Source organism: Epargyreus clarus, unplaced genomic scaffold (genome assembly GCF_041222505.1).
Source record: "Epargyreus clarus isolate Ecla_fem2 unplaced genomic scaffold, WU_Ecla_fem_2.2 ptg000021l, whole genome shotgun sequence".
NCBI classification, from domain to species: Eukaryota; Metazoa; Arthropoda; class Insecta; order Lepidoptera; family Hesperiidae; genus Epargyreus; species Epargyreus clarus.
Window position 1 is genome coordinate 2,989,582 of NW_027332228.1, and position 15,933 is coordinate 3,005,514.

General features: G+C 34.8%; 1 protein-coding gene across 1 annotated transcript in view; it reads left to right on the top strand.

Annotated features, from left to right (window-relative positions):
- LOC140750996 (uncharacterized) overlaps window positions 1-15,933 on the top strand; it is a 342,338-nt gene that overhangs the window by 187,205 nt on the left and 139,200 nt on the right. Inside the window, exon 4 of the mRNA XM_073084780.1 lies at window positions 15,132-15,267. Coding sequence (XP_072940881.1) covers window positions 15,132-15,267 — 136 coding nt within the window. The remainder of the gene's footprint in view (window positions 1-15,131; window positions 15,268-15,933) is intronic.

Sequence of the window (15,933 nt, forward strand, 5' to 3'; positions counted from 1 at the left end):
TTGTAGTATGCTAGTAGTCTTAATAAATAATAATAAATAATCAAGTGCAATAAATGAGATATACTAAGAAATAGACGGACGGATAGTCGCATATATAGTTTTATTTCTTGTCATATGATACACAGAACCCCAAAAAGAAAATTTCATACATGATACTGATAAATACATGTTTTATTTTTAAAACCCAATTTCATAGCATTAGGGATGTAAGAACCAACATTATAGTGTCGCTTCCATTACCAGATACCGCATCGTAATAACGATACAACAGCCGAATCGATTTCACCCCGATTCTAAATCGTTTCGATTCGGATTGAAACGATTACGCCTACAAACGATTACTGTTACACCTTCATTGTCGTCGATCTTTATTGCCTGTTTATTGCTATTCCAACCGCTTTTGGATACGAATAAGATCGTAATTTGTAATGGCTTCTTTTGATAGGCCCCGTTTGTAAACGATTCGTGTTATGTGGTTGCAAACATTTCGTAATGGCGGCTTCTCACGGGCGGTTATATTCCGGATTTATCCGCATGACTTTGAGCAACCACGGCCACAACAAGCTTTTTTCAACGGAGCGTGTCATACCGGTCTTGAGATTCGAAGTCACTGTTGTTCCAAAATGCAGTGTGAAGATGCAATTCGCCATTTTTTACAAAATCAAAGAAAAAGAAAGTTATCTATCTATTAAGTTACATGTAAGTTATCTTTTTCTGTTATGTAAAAATTATAAACTACATTTTTCGAAAGTTTTGACCTAAGTAATATTAAAGTAATATTGTGATGGCATCATACATACAATAAAAATATCTTTCAAAAACAAATCCATTTCATCATAAATAAAATCCGCCTAAACAAACTAATAAATCGTTGTGTGCATTCTGATAAAGTACCCATACATCAAAAATAGTTCCCGTTAAGTCAAAATAGTTTAGCCCCGACGCGTTTAAATGAAAATCAAATTAGATTCAAAACGGATTCATGAAATATCAAACGGATTAATTGAAAAAGGAGTGAACTCGTTTAAAATTTGGCAAACGCACACCCAATGCGAATTGAATCAAAATTAATAGCATCAGAAAAATTTGTCGCGGAGATAAAAAGTACGGGACAGATGTCGATGTTGAATCAAATTTAAAATTTCCATTTTAGAGATAAAACTGGTCTATCAATTCTTATGCAGATTATAGGTAGCTATTCTATCTGTTGTTGCAAAACTGATTTACTGTTTTAAAACTGTTTTCGTTTTTGCTCGACTGCGAATAGTTAGGTGTCGACGGATTTAACGATTTTAACGTGATGGTAGTAGTCGTTGGATTCTTCTAAATTGTGGGAGTAACAAAGGCTATATTTTTAAGTTGTCGGCTTTTTGTTTTTGAAATAAGTAGTTACTGATTGTCTCTAAATATATATAACTCAAAGGTGACTGACTGACGTAGTGATCTATCAACGCACAGCCCAAACCACTAGACGGATCGGGCTGAAATTTGGCATGCAAGTAGATGTTATGACGTAGGCATCCGCTAAGAAAGGATTTTTATCAATTCTACCCCCAAGGGGATAAAATAGGGGATGAAAATACTATTTCGTAACGCGAGCGAAGCCGCGAGCAAAAGCTCGTTTACTCAGAAAATCCTACCTTTTTGCTTTAATTATAAGTTACACTTGTACTTGTTGTACACTTTGCAATAACGAACTTGTTAGAGAAAAAAATGCAGTCTTTATTGGACTTATTCATGCGCTTTTATTTTCCTGATGAATACAAATCGCACTTAATATGACTTATAGCTTTATGTAAGCACGCACTTAATATGTAAGTGCGATTAAACAAAGCCTTTTTAGAAGTTTAACATTCGTGCATTTTTTCTATAAATTGATCAAAGCATTACAACTGATCTAAAAATAAGTAGCGACTTATTTAGGGTCAGTTACAGATTCGTTGCAACCTATCTAAGAGGCTTATGCCGCCCACAGACAGTACTCAACCCCAAATATATATCAAGTGGGTCATAGATGCATTGCTATTGTTGAGGGCTCAGTTGGAACTCATATTTATTACAGTGCCTCGTGGTCTCTTACTCACAACGTTCAAACCGGAAAACAATAGGGGTCTCTATCTATCTGCTAGGTAACTTTTTATCAAGCAAAAATGTGTGGCGGTGGTGCCCCGTAATCGAACCACACCTCATAAAAACAGAAATCAAATCAAAGATAAAAAAGTATCATAAACTAAATATTACTAACCACACTATCTAATACAGTAAAATGTTGCACAAAGTTTTCGTAATCAGTTAACATTGTCTGGTCTGGAGTTATTGTTTCGTCCCGGAAATGAAGCGCTATCTGTAATGTAAAAGTGTAGCCGCAGCGCTGCTGGCTCCGTTGTTTTGACACTGTTAACTTAGACTAAAAAGATAGACTTCGCCTACTATACACAGACATTTGTAACAGAAATTATTATACTTTTAGAAGTATTGCAAATTCTGTTGCATAATGAATTGGTCGCATACAATGCAGAATAAGTTTATTGTATTTAGTACAATAAGTAAATAAGAATATGAGACGAGATGTTAAGTTTCCGTACTCAGATTATGTAATATTAAGAGAAAATGTAAGTCGATGTTTATACGGGGCATTCTTATAGCTCTCAAGGGTAGCGATGTGTCTGTAATCGACGTCAGGTAATAATTTTTAATCTTATCTGGAGTCGATTATAAGTGTCCATAATCGTCGGTCACTTACTATAAGATTCTAGTTTGCTTATTCTATATTAAAGAAAAAAAAGAAAATCTAACCTGGCGTTAATATTCACTTTCATAAATTGCAAGTTGTGATTTATTACAATGTTACGCGCGGCGTTGTCTTTCTGTTTTGGTCTAAGTCAACTAGCTACTTCAGTTGAATACTCGCTGACAACGGGTATTTTATCTAGTTTTAACGAACTCACAAAAGGCGATAGACAATATTACATTGCATTGTAGCAAGTTGCACTTGTGTGCGTTACGTCCAACACTATGACAGATTTCGTGAATATTTTGAATATAAACATTTTATGTTGATAAATTATTGGTTATTAAGTTATTTACACTATCTATTGTATTTTTTCAAATGTTTGATGTTATACAACAATGTAACGTAATTAAAATAAATGTTGTAAATTTTGGAAACGGTACGGTTCCGATATGTATTACGTAAGATAGATATAGATAGATATATTTACGTAATTTCTATTGGTGTGTTATTTGGCACACTAGATCAATATTTAGTTCCAATTAAGTCTTTCTTTTTTGTGTGAGGCGTGCCTGACTAAATCTCTAGATTAAACCTGGAACTTATATGCCGAGTAGCGTAGCGAAAAATCTAAGTCTATGATGCCGACCGTGTCGCCCCACTGGTTATCAGGATGACAGTAGTCCTAGGTACTTAAAATTGACCAAAAGTATATTAGTAGGTACCCTTCGATTTAACATGAAAGGTCACAAAAATTGAATCTACATAACATTGTATTACACGGCTGATATAAGTCCTAAATAGCCCTCACTAAGTACCAACGTGATAAACTTCAACCAACTTCAAATCTTATATATAAAATTCTCGTGTCACAATGTTAGTTACCGTACTCCTCCGAAACGACTTTACCTATTTTCACCAAATTTTATAAGCATATTCAGTAGGTCTGAGAATCGGCTTCTATCTATTTTTCATACCCCAAGTGATAAGGGTTGTTCACCCTTAACATTTTTTTTATTTATATGGCAACACAACGTTTGCCGGGTCAGCTTGTAACATATAAAACAGTTTAATTTCCAACATATAAATCTATCATCATTTCCATTTAAGCGTTAAACGCTAAAATCGAGCTTTAGCGCAGTCAGGTTCATTTAATGTTAAAGCTTGCTCGCGAAATGCATCGCGAATGAGTTGCATGCTCCACTGAGCAAACGAATGAGTGATCGGTTCAATCTACACGCTTTAATTATTTAATGTTATATTGGAGTGAATGATTAAGCGAATTGGGGTTTTTATGTTATGAATGAATGTTGTGACGATCAAGTATATGAACAGGAATATAAGAACATATAAGGAATTGAACGCAGATTTGTATGCTTTACTGAGCAAACGAATGAGTGATCGGGTCAATCTACACGTTTTAATTATTTAATATTATATTGGAGTGAATGATTAAGGAAATTGGGGTTTTTATGTTATGAATGAATTTTGTGACGCTCAAGTATATAAACAAGAATATAAGTACATATAAAGAATTGGTCGCGGATTTGTATGCTTTACAGAGCAAACGAATGACTGATCGGTTCAATCTACACGCTTTAATTATTTAATGTTATATTGGAGTGAATGATTAAGCGAATTGGGGGTTTTTAATGTTATGGATGAATGTTGTGATGCTCGAGTATAAGTACTCGTATGTGAACAAAAACATAAGCACATATAAAGAATTGAACGGGGATTGATACGATTATGTTTCATTGAGCAAACGAATGAGTGATCGGATAAATCTACACGCTTTAATTATTTAATGGTATATTGGAGTGAATGATTAAGCGAATTGGGGTTTTTATGTTATGAATGAATGTTGTGACGCTCAAGAATATGAACAAGAATATAAGCACATATAAATAATTGGTCGTGGATTTGTATGCTTTACAGAGCAAACGAATGACTGATCGGTTCAATCTACACGCTTTAATTATTTTATGTTATATTGGAGTGAATGATTAAGCGAATTGGGGTTTTTTACGTTATGGATGCTTGAGTATAAGTATATGAACAAGAGTATTAGCACACATAAAGAATTGAACGGGGATTGATACGAGTATGATCCATTGAGCAAACGAATGAGTGATCGAGTCAATCTACATGCTTCATTTATTATTTAATGTTATATTGGAGTGAATTATTAAGCGAATTTGAGGTTTTTTAATGTTATGAATGAATGTTGTGACGATCAAGTATATGAACAGGAATATAAGAACATATAAGGAATTGAACGCGGATTTGTATGCTTTACTGAGCAAACGACTGAGTGATCGGGTCAATCTACACGTTTTAATTATTTAATATTATATTGGAGTGAATGATTAAGCGAATTTCGGTTTTTTTTGTGTTACGGTCGCATGATGTCATATTATTCTTACTCAAGCGTACTATCATACATACACACTCATATAAACAAGAATATGAGAAAATAAACGGAACTGAACGCAGAACTACTTTCTACATTATTTGTTAATAGCTCCTCATCAACGACCTCGGCAGGGGGCCCTGAGTCCTCTCAGAATCTGAAGTATTATTGACCATAGTCAGTTAATAATTATGTAATGTTTATAGGTTAATGTTCGATTGTACATTTGATATAACTATCCGACAACGTATTAAATCCACTCGAAACATAATTTGACGTAATAATCCGATAGAAAAGTATCCCATTATATTTATGTATGTATTATATTACAATTATACAGAGTAAAGTTTAACTGTCAAATTATTAATATCATTTATTCTGCATGGAATTATTTCATAAGAGAGTTACTCGAAATTACTGACATTTTCAGAGTACGTAAACCTTCAGGTTAACATGAGTGGGATTGCATTGAATATTATTTACAAAATTATTTAACTCCTAACTAACATTTAACTTCGTTCTAGTGTATCATCCTTTGGGAACAGTAGCATTACCATGAGTTGGCATAGAAACGCCACTATAGAAATGGTAAATAGAAAACTATTGTCATTTTGCTAGTGAATAATATAACTACTATCGTTACGGTATTTCTTGACAACGGCTGTCAAATTAATGACTCATGGGACCGAATTTGTATGGCAATAGATCATAATGACATTCGCTAGCGATTTGATTTCGATAGGTTTTTTACGTATCGAGTTACGCCACTACGGATTTTAGTGCTACGAGTAACCACCAGAGGCGCTGTACAATTTTTCATACATTTATTTTACGCAGTCGCTAGCGAGTAATACTTTTGTAAACTCATGGTAGTCCTACAGGTCCTTAAATCAGCAAACTTACTTGGAACAGCAAAATTTACTACTGATTTATTCCTAATTCATATAAGTACCTACATTGTGGTTCTAAACATGAACGTATTTTACGAATAAAAGTTTAAAAGAATTATCATCATTTAAAAAATCGGTTAAAATTTCAAAGAAATTAATGCCGCAGTTTTTGCGATTAAGCCTTTGAGATAAAACGGAATGGAATTGTTCGGAGTGGAATCTGGTACGATTTATTAGTCAAAATTGGACCAAAGAAAATGCCGACCCATATTGCGTTATGAATGAGTGAATGCTTTTTTGAGTGAATGATATGTGGTATGGTTTAGAACGTTTATGATATCCCAATTTTGGGAAATAATCTTTTTGCACAAAATATTAGGAGCAAACTGCGACAATATTTTGAATTTTCAAATAATCATAGGTATTTTAAGTTAACAACTTATATTTTTATGAGGCAATATCTACGAGAATAATGAGAAAATGAAATTTAATACTTAATTATTAACCCTAAATAGAACCAAACTTACGTGTATATCTCGGATGAAGCATTACAACTACAAGTACTAATTCTACGGACTATACAAACACAATATTTTTACAATATGTGTTAGAATAAGGACTATTCAAGCACATACTGAAATAATTGCAGCATCACCACATTCTCAAACACACAACCGCCCTTAACACAAAACAAACTTCGTTCAATTTCATTCATTCAATGCACTGCATGTTCCGTCTTGTGATTTTCGCTTTAATTGAAATCTAAAGCATTTTTGCATTAAACTTTCATAGCGAATTGAACGCTTTGGACGTTCGAGTGCAATTTAATAACTAAAAAAGCAGAACGGGGCTAATAGCGTTGAACCATGAACGAGGGAACGCTTCTGAGTGAATGGAATTGAACAAGTTAATTTGGTTTTTATTAAGTTGTGTAAGCACTTAAGGAGCCTATTTATTTTAAGTTATATTCATTTTAATATTACTTTTTTTGTAAATGCAATGTAATGCTGGCTTAAAAAAAGGAAGGAAATATTATTCAAAACGGTATTTTTATTTACGTTTAAAAATTGCTTAAATTGTAATAAAATATTGCTAAAAGTTGTTGCAATGTCGTCTTATTTTCAATTCTATAACATTTTGCTTTTAAAACATCTACTTGTAAAACATCATTATAGCTGCTGTATTCTGGTTTGAAGGTGATTCCTATGATGAGGTGTTTCCTAAATCTTTGACCAAATGTCTTTATTTATTTAATAAAACAAATTAAAACACATAATAGAATATTAATTTCTCTCATGTTCAACATCATTTTCTACTGAATTGAATTTCTATACCACCGAGTTTTATTTCTAAGCGTATACGTCATATTTTATTTAAGAACTAAAGAGATTTCACTCTCACCAGTTCATTATCTTAATGATCTCTTCAGTGTTGTATTATGGAATAAAAATGTTTTAACGACCCCTCTTAACTAGGGGTTGAAACGTTAACTCAATGTCACTTACTATATCAGCGATCGAACAAGTATATTTTATTGACTTGACCTAAAAAGTATGTTTATAGTATATTAGTTATAGCTGCGTCTTTGCCCGCGTATTAAAGACGTTTTTTTTTGTAGAAATAACGTAACCTGAATAATAAAATATAATAAATAAAAAATGAAACTGACACCCGTTGACATATTTTTTCTATGCTGACAACGGATGACGTTTTGACTTTTGGAGTTTACTTTGCCGTCTTACGAATTTTCGATGAGGCCACGTGTCCTGACGCGAGTTTAATATTTTTTACCCATCATGTAAGAAGTTTTGACTTCAAAAAAATTTAATAAGTTTTACGTATTCTTCTCAAAAAACTCTTACATTTGATATTATGACGTGATGGGGGTGCATAAGTAGTCCACCATCTTTGGGCGTCTACCATATTGGTGTTGGACGGTACCAAGCTAACCATGCTTTGTTGTCCAAGCAAAATGTACCTATATAGAAAATTTCAGATCATTTTAATATGTAACTAGACCTCACAATATAATAATTTTATGCAACTATTACGACACACGCATCGATCTTTACCTTTTTTTTTTTTGTTGACGAGGGGGAAACCTTCAAAAGGTATCCTATGCCGTGGGAGCGGCACGGGGTTATGTGGGATTCTTACCGCACTAAAACCCCCCCGGTGGCCGTCCTCAGCGCTGCGTAGAGGACTCCGGGATCTCCAACGGAACGCAACCGGAGTCCACTTGGCGCGTTGCCCCGTCGGGCTCCGCCCAGGTGAGCTTGAAACTCACCACACCATCTGGTGTTCACGACGGTATGCGACCACACATACCGCCGTCCATCCCGGGGTTGCTGGCCGGACGGTTCGAGCTCCCACTCTTGCCGTCCGCAACCCCGGAAGCCCCCTTTTAGTCGCCTCTTACGACAGGCAGGGGATACCGTAGCCCTATTCTGGTCCCGGAACTACAGGGACAATCGATTTTTACCTACTACATGTCCAACTTTGTGGAAAAAGGTGGAATATGTGCAATAAATATTTTATTTTTAATTTTACTTGGTTATGGTTTTATTCGCGGAGTTTTTAATTTTATTTACCAGTTCAAAGCTCTCAATTCTTTGGGTAAGAAACCGTTAAAAATTCATCGGAAATTCTAGACACTGTCTGCTAATATCATTATTTCCAAGAAAAAAGAAAGTATTTGTCGTCTCGATATTTATATAGCTTCATTCCCACAAAAAACGTAATTCCCTTATAAAATTATCTTTACAAAAGGAGACAAAAAGGTTTCAAAGTTCTCGACAATGAAGACGATAAAAGACGTCGCGAAAGAAATTAAAATGAACGCGGTCAGTGTAAACAAGTTGGGTCATTGAGTGGGATGGGTCTTGGCGCACGGCAGTTATTGGCCAAGTAAAACTACTAGTTGTAGGGGATTCAATACGTGTTTAAATGGTTTAACCAAATCTTTGAAGCCACGCTAATAAGCATGGCACTTCTGTTTAAATAACGGATTTGTGCTATTAGTATAGCCTGGATAATTGCCACATTGAAAGGTACAAATAGCATTTGATACCCTTAAAAATATTATATGAGTGATGTTCTAAAAAATTAAGGGAGATTTGGTACTGACAGATATAGTTTTCACTGAAAAATAGTGTCTTGATTGTATAGATTAAATTAAATTTAGTTATATTTCGAATATTTTCACCTGCACACTAACATTGACAAATCAAATGCGGTTTCAATAGACGTACAAATTAAACGTAGTTCAGTGTTTCAAGCGTGACGTGAATTTAAATTACATTATACAGCACTAGCACTCCCGCGAGCAGAACTTGGCTCTTCCACTACACATCGCGTACGCCATTTTCCGATGTCGTTTCAATAAGCGAAGTGGGACGTAGGATATTGCTGGACACTGGCATGGAAAAAACACGCATTAATTACGACCCGACTGCCTCAGAGCTTTGTTGGAGCTTTTTTATCGCTTTATTAAATGGACGACGACTAAGCAGTAAGTAAATACGTGGGTTGGGAATCTAAGTATTATGGGTATATTTTCATAAATTTTCTGTATAATATATTTGATGGATGAAGGATGGGTTTTGTATGGGATTTGGGATAGAGACAACTGCATAAGTATCTATACATACTCGTATAAATAAAATTGTAGTTTTTAATATTAAAATAACTGCTTTTTACTACATGCATACGAATATATATACGGTACATATACCAAAATAACATTTTTTTTTAATTTTGTCTGTCTGTCTGTCTGTTTGTTCTGGCTAATCTCTGAAATGGCTGAACCGATTTTGACGGGACTTTTATTGGCAGGTAGCTCATCTGATAAGGAATAACTTAGGCTACTTATATTTTAGAACTAGCTTTGCCCCGCGGTATCACCCGCGTTATTTCTTATTAACGCGGGTGAAACCGCGGGGCACAGCTAGTTATAAATGCAAGTAGTTAGAAGGTGTTCGAATTTATGTTTCGATTTCGAAAGCACTACCGCGGTACTTATTACTGTTGATTAACATCACTGTAAAGCGCTGCTGTGTTTTGGTTTGAAGAATGTAGTAATAAGTATGTATGTAAGTATCTCTAATAGGTATGTAAAATAAGAGTTTATTTTATATACCTATTAGAAGCATTTCAACTTAGTCCTCAGGGGTAGCGAGCGTTACATCTGTGACAAACCTCAAGTAGGATTCCTGTCTTATATGGGGTCGATTACAGATTTGTTTGTGTGGCAGTTGCCACTTACCGTTAGATGGACTACATGCTCCTTTGGGAAAACGTGTGTAAAACGTTCAGGTAAAAAGTTAATCTTTACTTTCCATTAACTTTATAAAGCCCACATTCTACCGATCCGTTTTAGAATTACGAAATAAATAGACTCCGGATCTCACCCGAAGGTTCTCATTATCTGAAACAATGAAAGAACTAGGGCGGAGTCAATGGTTTATTGTAGATCGAATCGTAATGACACTTCTTTTTCTGACTTTGAACACCCATTGAGTATCTTTGCTTTGTTCTCATGTGTATTCTATTTTTAACCGAATTTTGTTGCAACATTTATTTTGTTACAGATCTATGTCGCATCTTACTAAAGCCTTAAAGATTTTTTATAGACTGTTTAAAAGTTTTCAACTCATGTTTATTTTAAGATTTTAAACCATTTTACTTTGGGCTATGGTCTCAACCTCAAATAGGATTGAAGTTCAAAAGACAGATGCGCTGCATCCTAAATTAAGATTAAATTAGGGTGGTCGTTGGCTAGTATATAGTTGTTGATAAATCTTAGGATTTTCATACAAAATTTAGGATTCACCACAGACGGGCTTTCACAGAACATCTAATGATTAACATCTGAATGAATATTGAGATTTGGGATTTTTGATTAATATTTGAAGGATGTAGTAAGGGAGACATACTTTACCGAAGCATTCCAGCTTCATTCCAGCTGGAAGTTTGCGGCTTCGTTCCAGTCCTAAAGGGTATTGGCGCATCTGTGGCTGACCTAAGGTAGAAATCTAATCCTATATGGAGTTGATTACATATATCCATGGGCGACAGTAGCTACTTACCATCAGGTGGACTGCATGTTCATGTGCTACACCTTTATTATAAAAAATGATTTCTGTTTTCGGTCTGGGCTTTTTATTCGTCTATGTATGTGTCCATGGCAGTCACGATACAGGGAATCCTAGTGTGGTACTATGAGTGTAGAAAATATCTTATATATAAAATTCTCGTGTCACAATGTTAGTTACCGTACTCCTCCGAAACGGCTTTACCGATTGTCATCAAATTTTATATGCATATTCAGTAGGTCTGAAAATCAGCTACTGTCTATTTTTCATATCCCTAAGTAGTTGGTTTGTTCACCCGTAATATTTTTTATTTATATGGCAACACAACCTTTGCCGGGCCAGCTAGTATTTTATAAATGTCAATTCACGTGTATGAACTATGGTATATGAACAAATTCAGTAGTTTTGTTTTCCAAGACTTCTAACTCCACCATTAGTATAACGTGTGCGCTATATAAGGGAATGTTCTCCTTCTTCTATTTACAACGTCATAAAGGGAACGAGAGGGCGTCAAAAGAAATTGAGGGCCTCTGGTTCTTTGCCGTACCTTTTGTTTTATTTCGTTTTTAAGCAGGTCTCAACTGGGTCAAAAATGTTTGTAGTGAAATATAATATGGAGTTAGATATGTATGAACTCTAGTTGAATACATTTTTACTGCTCTACGAAGATAAGAGTCAGGTGCGATTGGGAGGTGGATGGGTGACCACTAGTGGCTAAATTCCTAACCTATTAAGTTAAAAGTCGTGTTCGGTCAGGAGTTGGATGGCTGACCGCTGATTGCTTTGGAGGGTATGTGATACCGTCAGTTGAATTGGTGTTCGATTTGGTGTCCTTCTGTCAATTTGTGGAGATGAGCTGAAGCAACATACAATACTCTCCTTCAGCTCCAGGATAGTCCCAGTTATAGCGAGAGACCATTAGTGGGACATTCAAGGGTATTTATTATAATATTTCTTTTTTATCGCATAAGATTCGATTAGAAAACAATTTTACAGTCCAACAGTATATTGTAACTGACGTGAATAACTCCATATGGAATGGGTTCTAACTAAAACAGATCAAAAAAATTCGACTTCTAAAGACCAAGATGGTTGTTTCATTTCTAAATCTGACATATTGATTATAAACAATTTTAATAAAATAATATAAACGCTTAACTCGTAGTAAAAGCATATTCCAAAATACCAGTCTTAAATATTATTTGAACAAGTCATCAATATTTATGCAATACACCAAACATGCTTAAAGAGCAAAGAATCGAGTCTCTACCGTTTATTCGGAAGAAAGAAATAAAATAATGGGTACATTGCTTGTAATGAATAATTGAGCAATCGTTCTCAATAGCCTCAATGCCGGGACAAGAAAAGTATCCACGGCTTGATATCTATACATGAAAATAAAATTGAAGTGTCTGTTTGTAAGAGGCCGCTTAAACGGTCAATTATATTGTGCAGTATTATGAATTGTGCAATATTATTGACCGTTTAGGTTTAATATGGAAAATTGCACAATAGTTGACTGAAAGTTTAATTTATATTGCACCATATTTTTCCATTGCACCGTGTAAAGTCAGTTTAACGCAATATTTTTCAGAACACGGGATCAATACTATTTTCGACTGAACACGAAAACATTAAACAGTTCGTATTATTGCGCAATGTAATTGCTCTTTTGGATTCAGAGGGCCTTTCAATCTTATTGTACAATAAAAAGTATTGTACTATGTTATTGTGATTTACAATAACATTGTACAATACCACATTGTAAAATAGGGGACGCCTTACGCCAAAGTAACAGCTTTTTACTATACTTATGAAGGTATATACTGTACTGATAACAAACAGAATGAAAGTATGCGGCCCTAAGATAATTATTGAAATTATTGTCTGCCTGTGATAATTATTGTCTGCATGTGTGTCTATTTGTTTGTTACGACTAATCTTCGAAACGGTTGGACTAATTTTGACGGGGCCTTTACTGGCAGTTAGCTGATGTTGTAAGGATAAAGATTTCTTTTATTTTAGAAAAATAATTAGCATTCCGCGCATAAATGTATAAGTACAATTAAACGCGGGTGAAACCGCGGGGCACAGCTCGTTCACAATAAAATCTTTTACAGGGAGTTTTTATTATGAACGTTATGTCTTTGTGTATAAAACTTATAACCTCTTCGTTTTAGTCTCCGCCTCTAGCGTGGTTAGGGGATCATATTCGTGGAATTTTATTCATATAAATGTAGAATTTATTTGCCTAAGTATGATTTTTTAAATGTTTTTGATTATTTTTTAGACTATTTTTATTCTTACCAGAACGTTTGCTTCGTCATAAGTTTTAGATGAACACGAGGAAATAATTTATTACGCGGACGGTAATGTTTTTTGAGTGTTTGTATGTATGTATGTATGTCTCATTCTTTGGCACATCCTGCACACTAAAACACTTGACGAGCTTAACATATGAGGTGTCGTTAGATTTGTCTAAATTGTAGGCGGTAGGTACATAGACTTATGCTTTTAAAGGTCAGGTGTTTTATATAATACTAGCTGAACCGGCAAACTTTGTACCGCCTCAGAATCTATTTATGAAATATATTTCATATTTACTTACCTTTTAAACCATCCCTGGACTTCCATAAATTATTCTACACTAAAATTAGCCAAATCGGTCCAGCCGTTCTCGAATTTTAGCGAAACTAACGAACAGAAATTGATTTTTATATGTATAGATTTCCTAGTTACTTTTATTTTTCCTGGAAACGTATTTATTTCATAGGCATTAAATAGGCAATAGGCATTAAAAACCTTGAAATACGATCGAAGAATATATTTAGAAGCAATATATTTGTGTCTTAAAATATTTGCAATTAATGCACTTAAGGAAATCCCGGGGATGTGTGGCTTAACCGGGATTAACTCGGATGGAAATCTAACGAAACTTAAACAGAACGCAAGAACTTATCTCGGAAGGCAATGGAAATCAAATAGAAAAGCATAAACAGAGGTACCAAACATTAAATTTATACAATTGTTTTTACAAAGACTGCAATAGCCTCGTTATTATACCATATGATATGGTTATAGTTAGTATACCAGATATATTATAATCACAGTATCGTTTCTGGTTCCATTTTTACCTATTGGGTACGGAACCCTAAAAAGAAAAACAAGTACTACAATAAAATGAAATACTAAAATAGAAATTAAATAATAATATGGTTCACGCGGTGACAACAGTTTTTCAAGCGTATGTACTCGTATATTGTATGTATTTATGTGTATGTCTCATTCATTGCTTCCACTCCAACACATGAGGTGTCGTTGAATTATTTACACCCTTTTTTATAATATAGGAGTTGCAGACGAGCATGCAGTCCACCTGATGGTAAGTGGCTACTGCCGCCAATGGACATCTGTAGTCAACCCCAGATAGGAATAGATATTCCTACCTGAGGCCGGCCACAGATGCGCCGCTACCCCTGAGGACTAAACTGGAACGCCTCGGAAAAGTATGTCTCCCTTACCACACCCTTCAAAATGGAACACAGCAGCGCCTATCACTGCTTTTATTAGGCAGAAATTGGTGTGGCGGTGGTGCCGCCTGAGTCGAACCACAAAGGGTTCTACCACCTTTCTACGCTTTCTACACTTACAGCCTCACACTAGGATTACTTGTGTTGTGGGTGCCATGGACTCACACATAGACAAATACACAAACACCCAGACCCAGAAACAGAAATTTAAATTCATAATTTGTATATAGGTATATCTGGCCGGGGATCGAACCCGGGACCCTTTGCGCGTTAGACCGGTATGGTGACCGCTTCGCCATGCGGGTAGTCCTATTCGGCTAAATTATTGTTGTGGGTTTGACATAGTTTACATGACTTCCTTTTTCAGATAATTATTATTTTAAAATAGTTCTCTAGTTACTCTGAATCAGTAGTGAATCGAAGATTACGAACATGAAACAAAAGCCCAAGTTCTAAACTCGTTTATTGTTCCAGGTGTCCAGATCAACGTCCCAGCAGGTGGTCCTGAGGGAGGCCACGCGGGCCCTCGCCGGCCGGTACCGCTGCGAAGTGTCAGCCGACGCGCCCTCCTTCCATACAGCTGTACGGTCTGCTTATATACATGTTGTTGGTAAGTCACTTTCAAGTAATTGTTGCATATATGATGTAAGTCATTTTTGGTGGATTTAGGGTTACGTATGTAGGTAATTTTATTTATGTAGCTATAATTATGTCAAAATGGTATACTCTAAATATTTCTTGACATTCTGGTTAATCTACGACTATAGTATTTTTCGCAGTAAAAGCTGCTTATATCCCATATATCATGTTTGGTGGATTAAACGGTCCACATCTGGATAACAATTTCTTCATCAAAATGACATAGTCTTAAATGTTTTAGATAGGTTCTGATAGATTCATTCTATTTTGGGGCTATACGAATAGATAATAGATTTAACTAAGTTAGTACACAAAATGTGGTAAAATTAAAAAAAAAGAAAATGAAATAGACAAAACAACTTAGAAGCAGTTAAAAACAATGCTTTGTTCGTTGTTATATTACGTTTTTATCTTTTGTGCAATATTCATAAAATAATCTTAATTATTTATTTGATTGATACAATGGACATTGGACGTGCTAAGTTCATCTTATTTATTTTTATTCTAAATTTCTATATTCTATAGTATAATTCCTTATCAATTCTATTGGAATTTATTCTCAATATTATTTATTATAATGCTAAATAAAGCGATAGATTACAGCTGCTATAATAACCAAAATATTAGATCAAAGGTC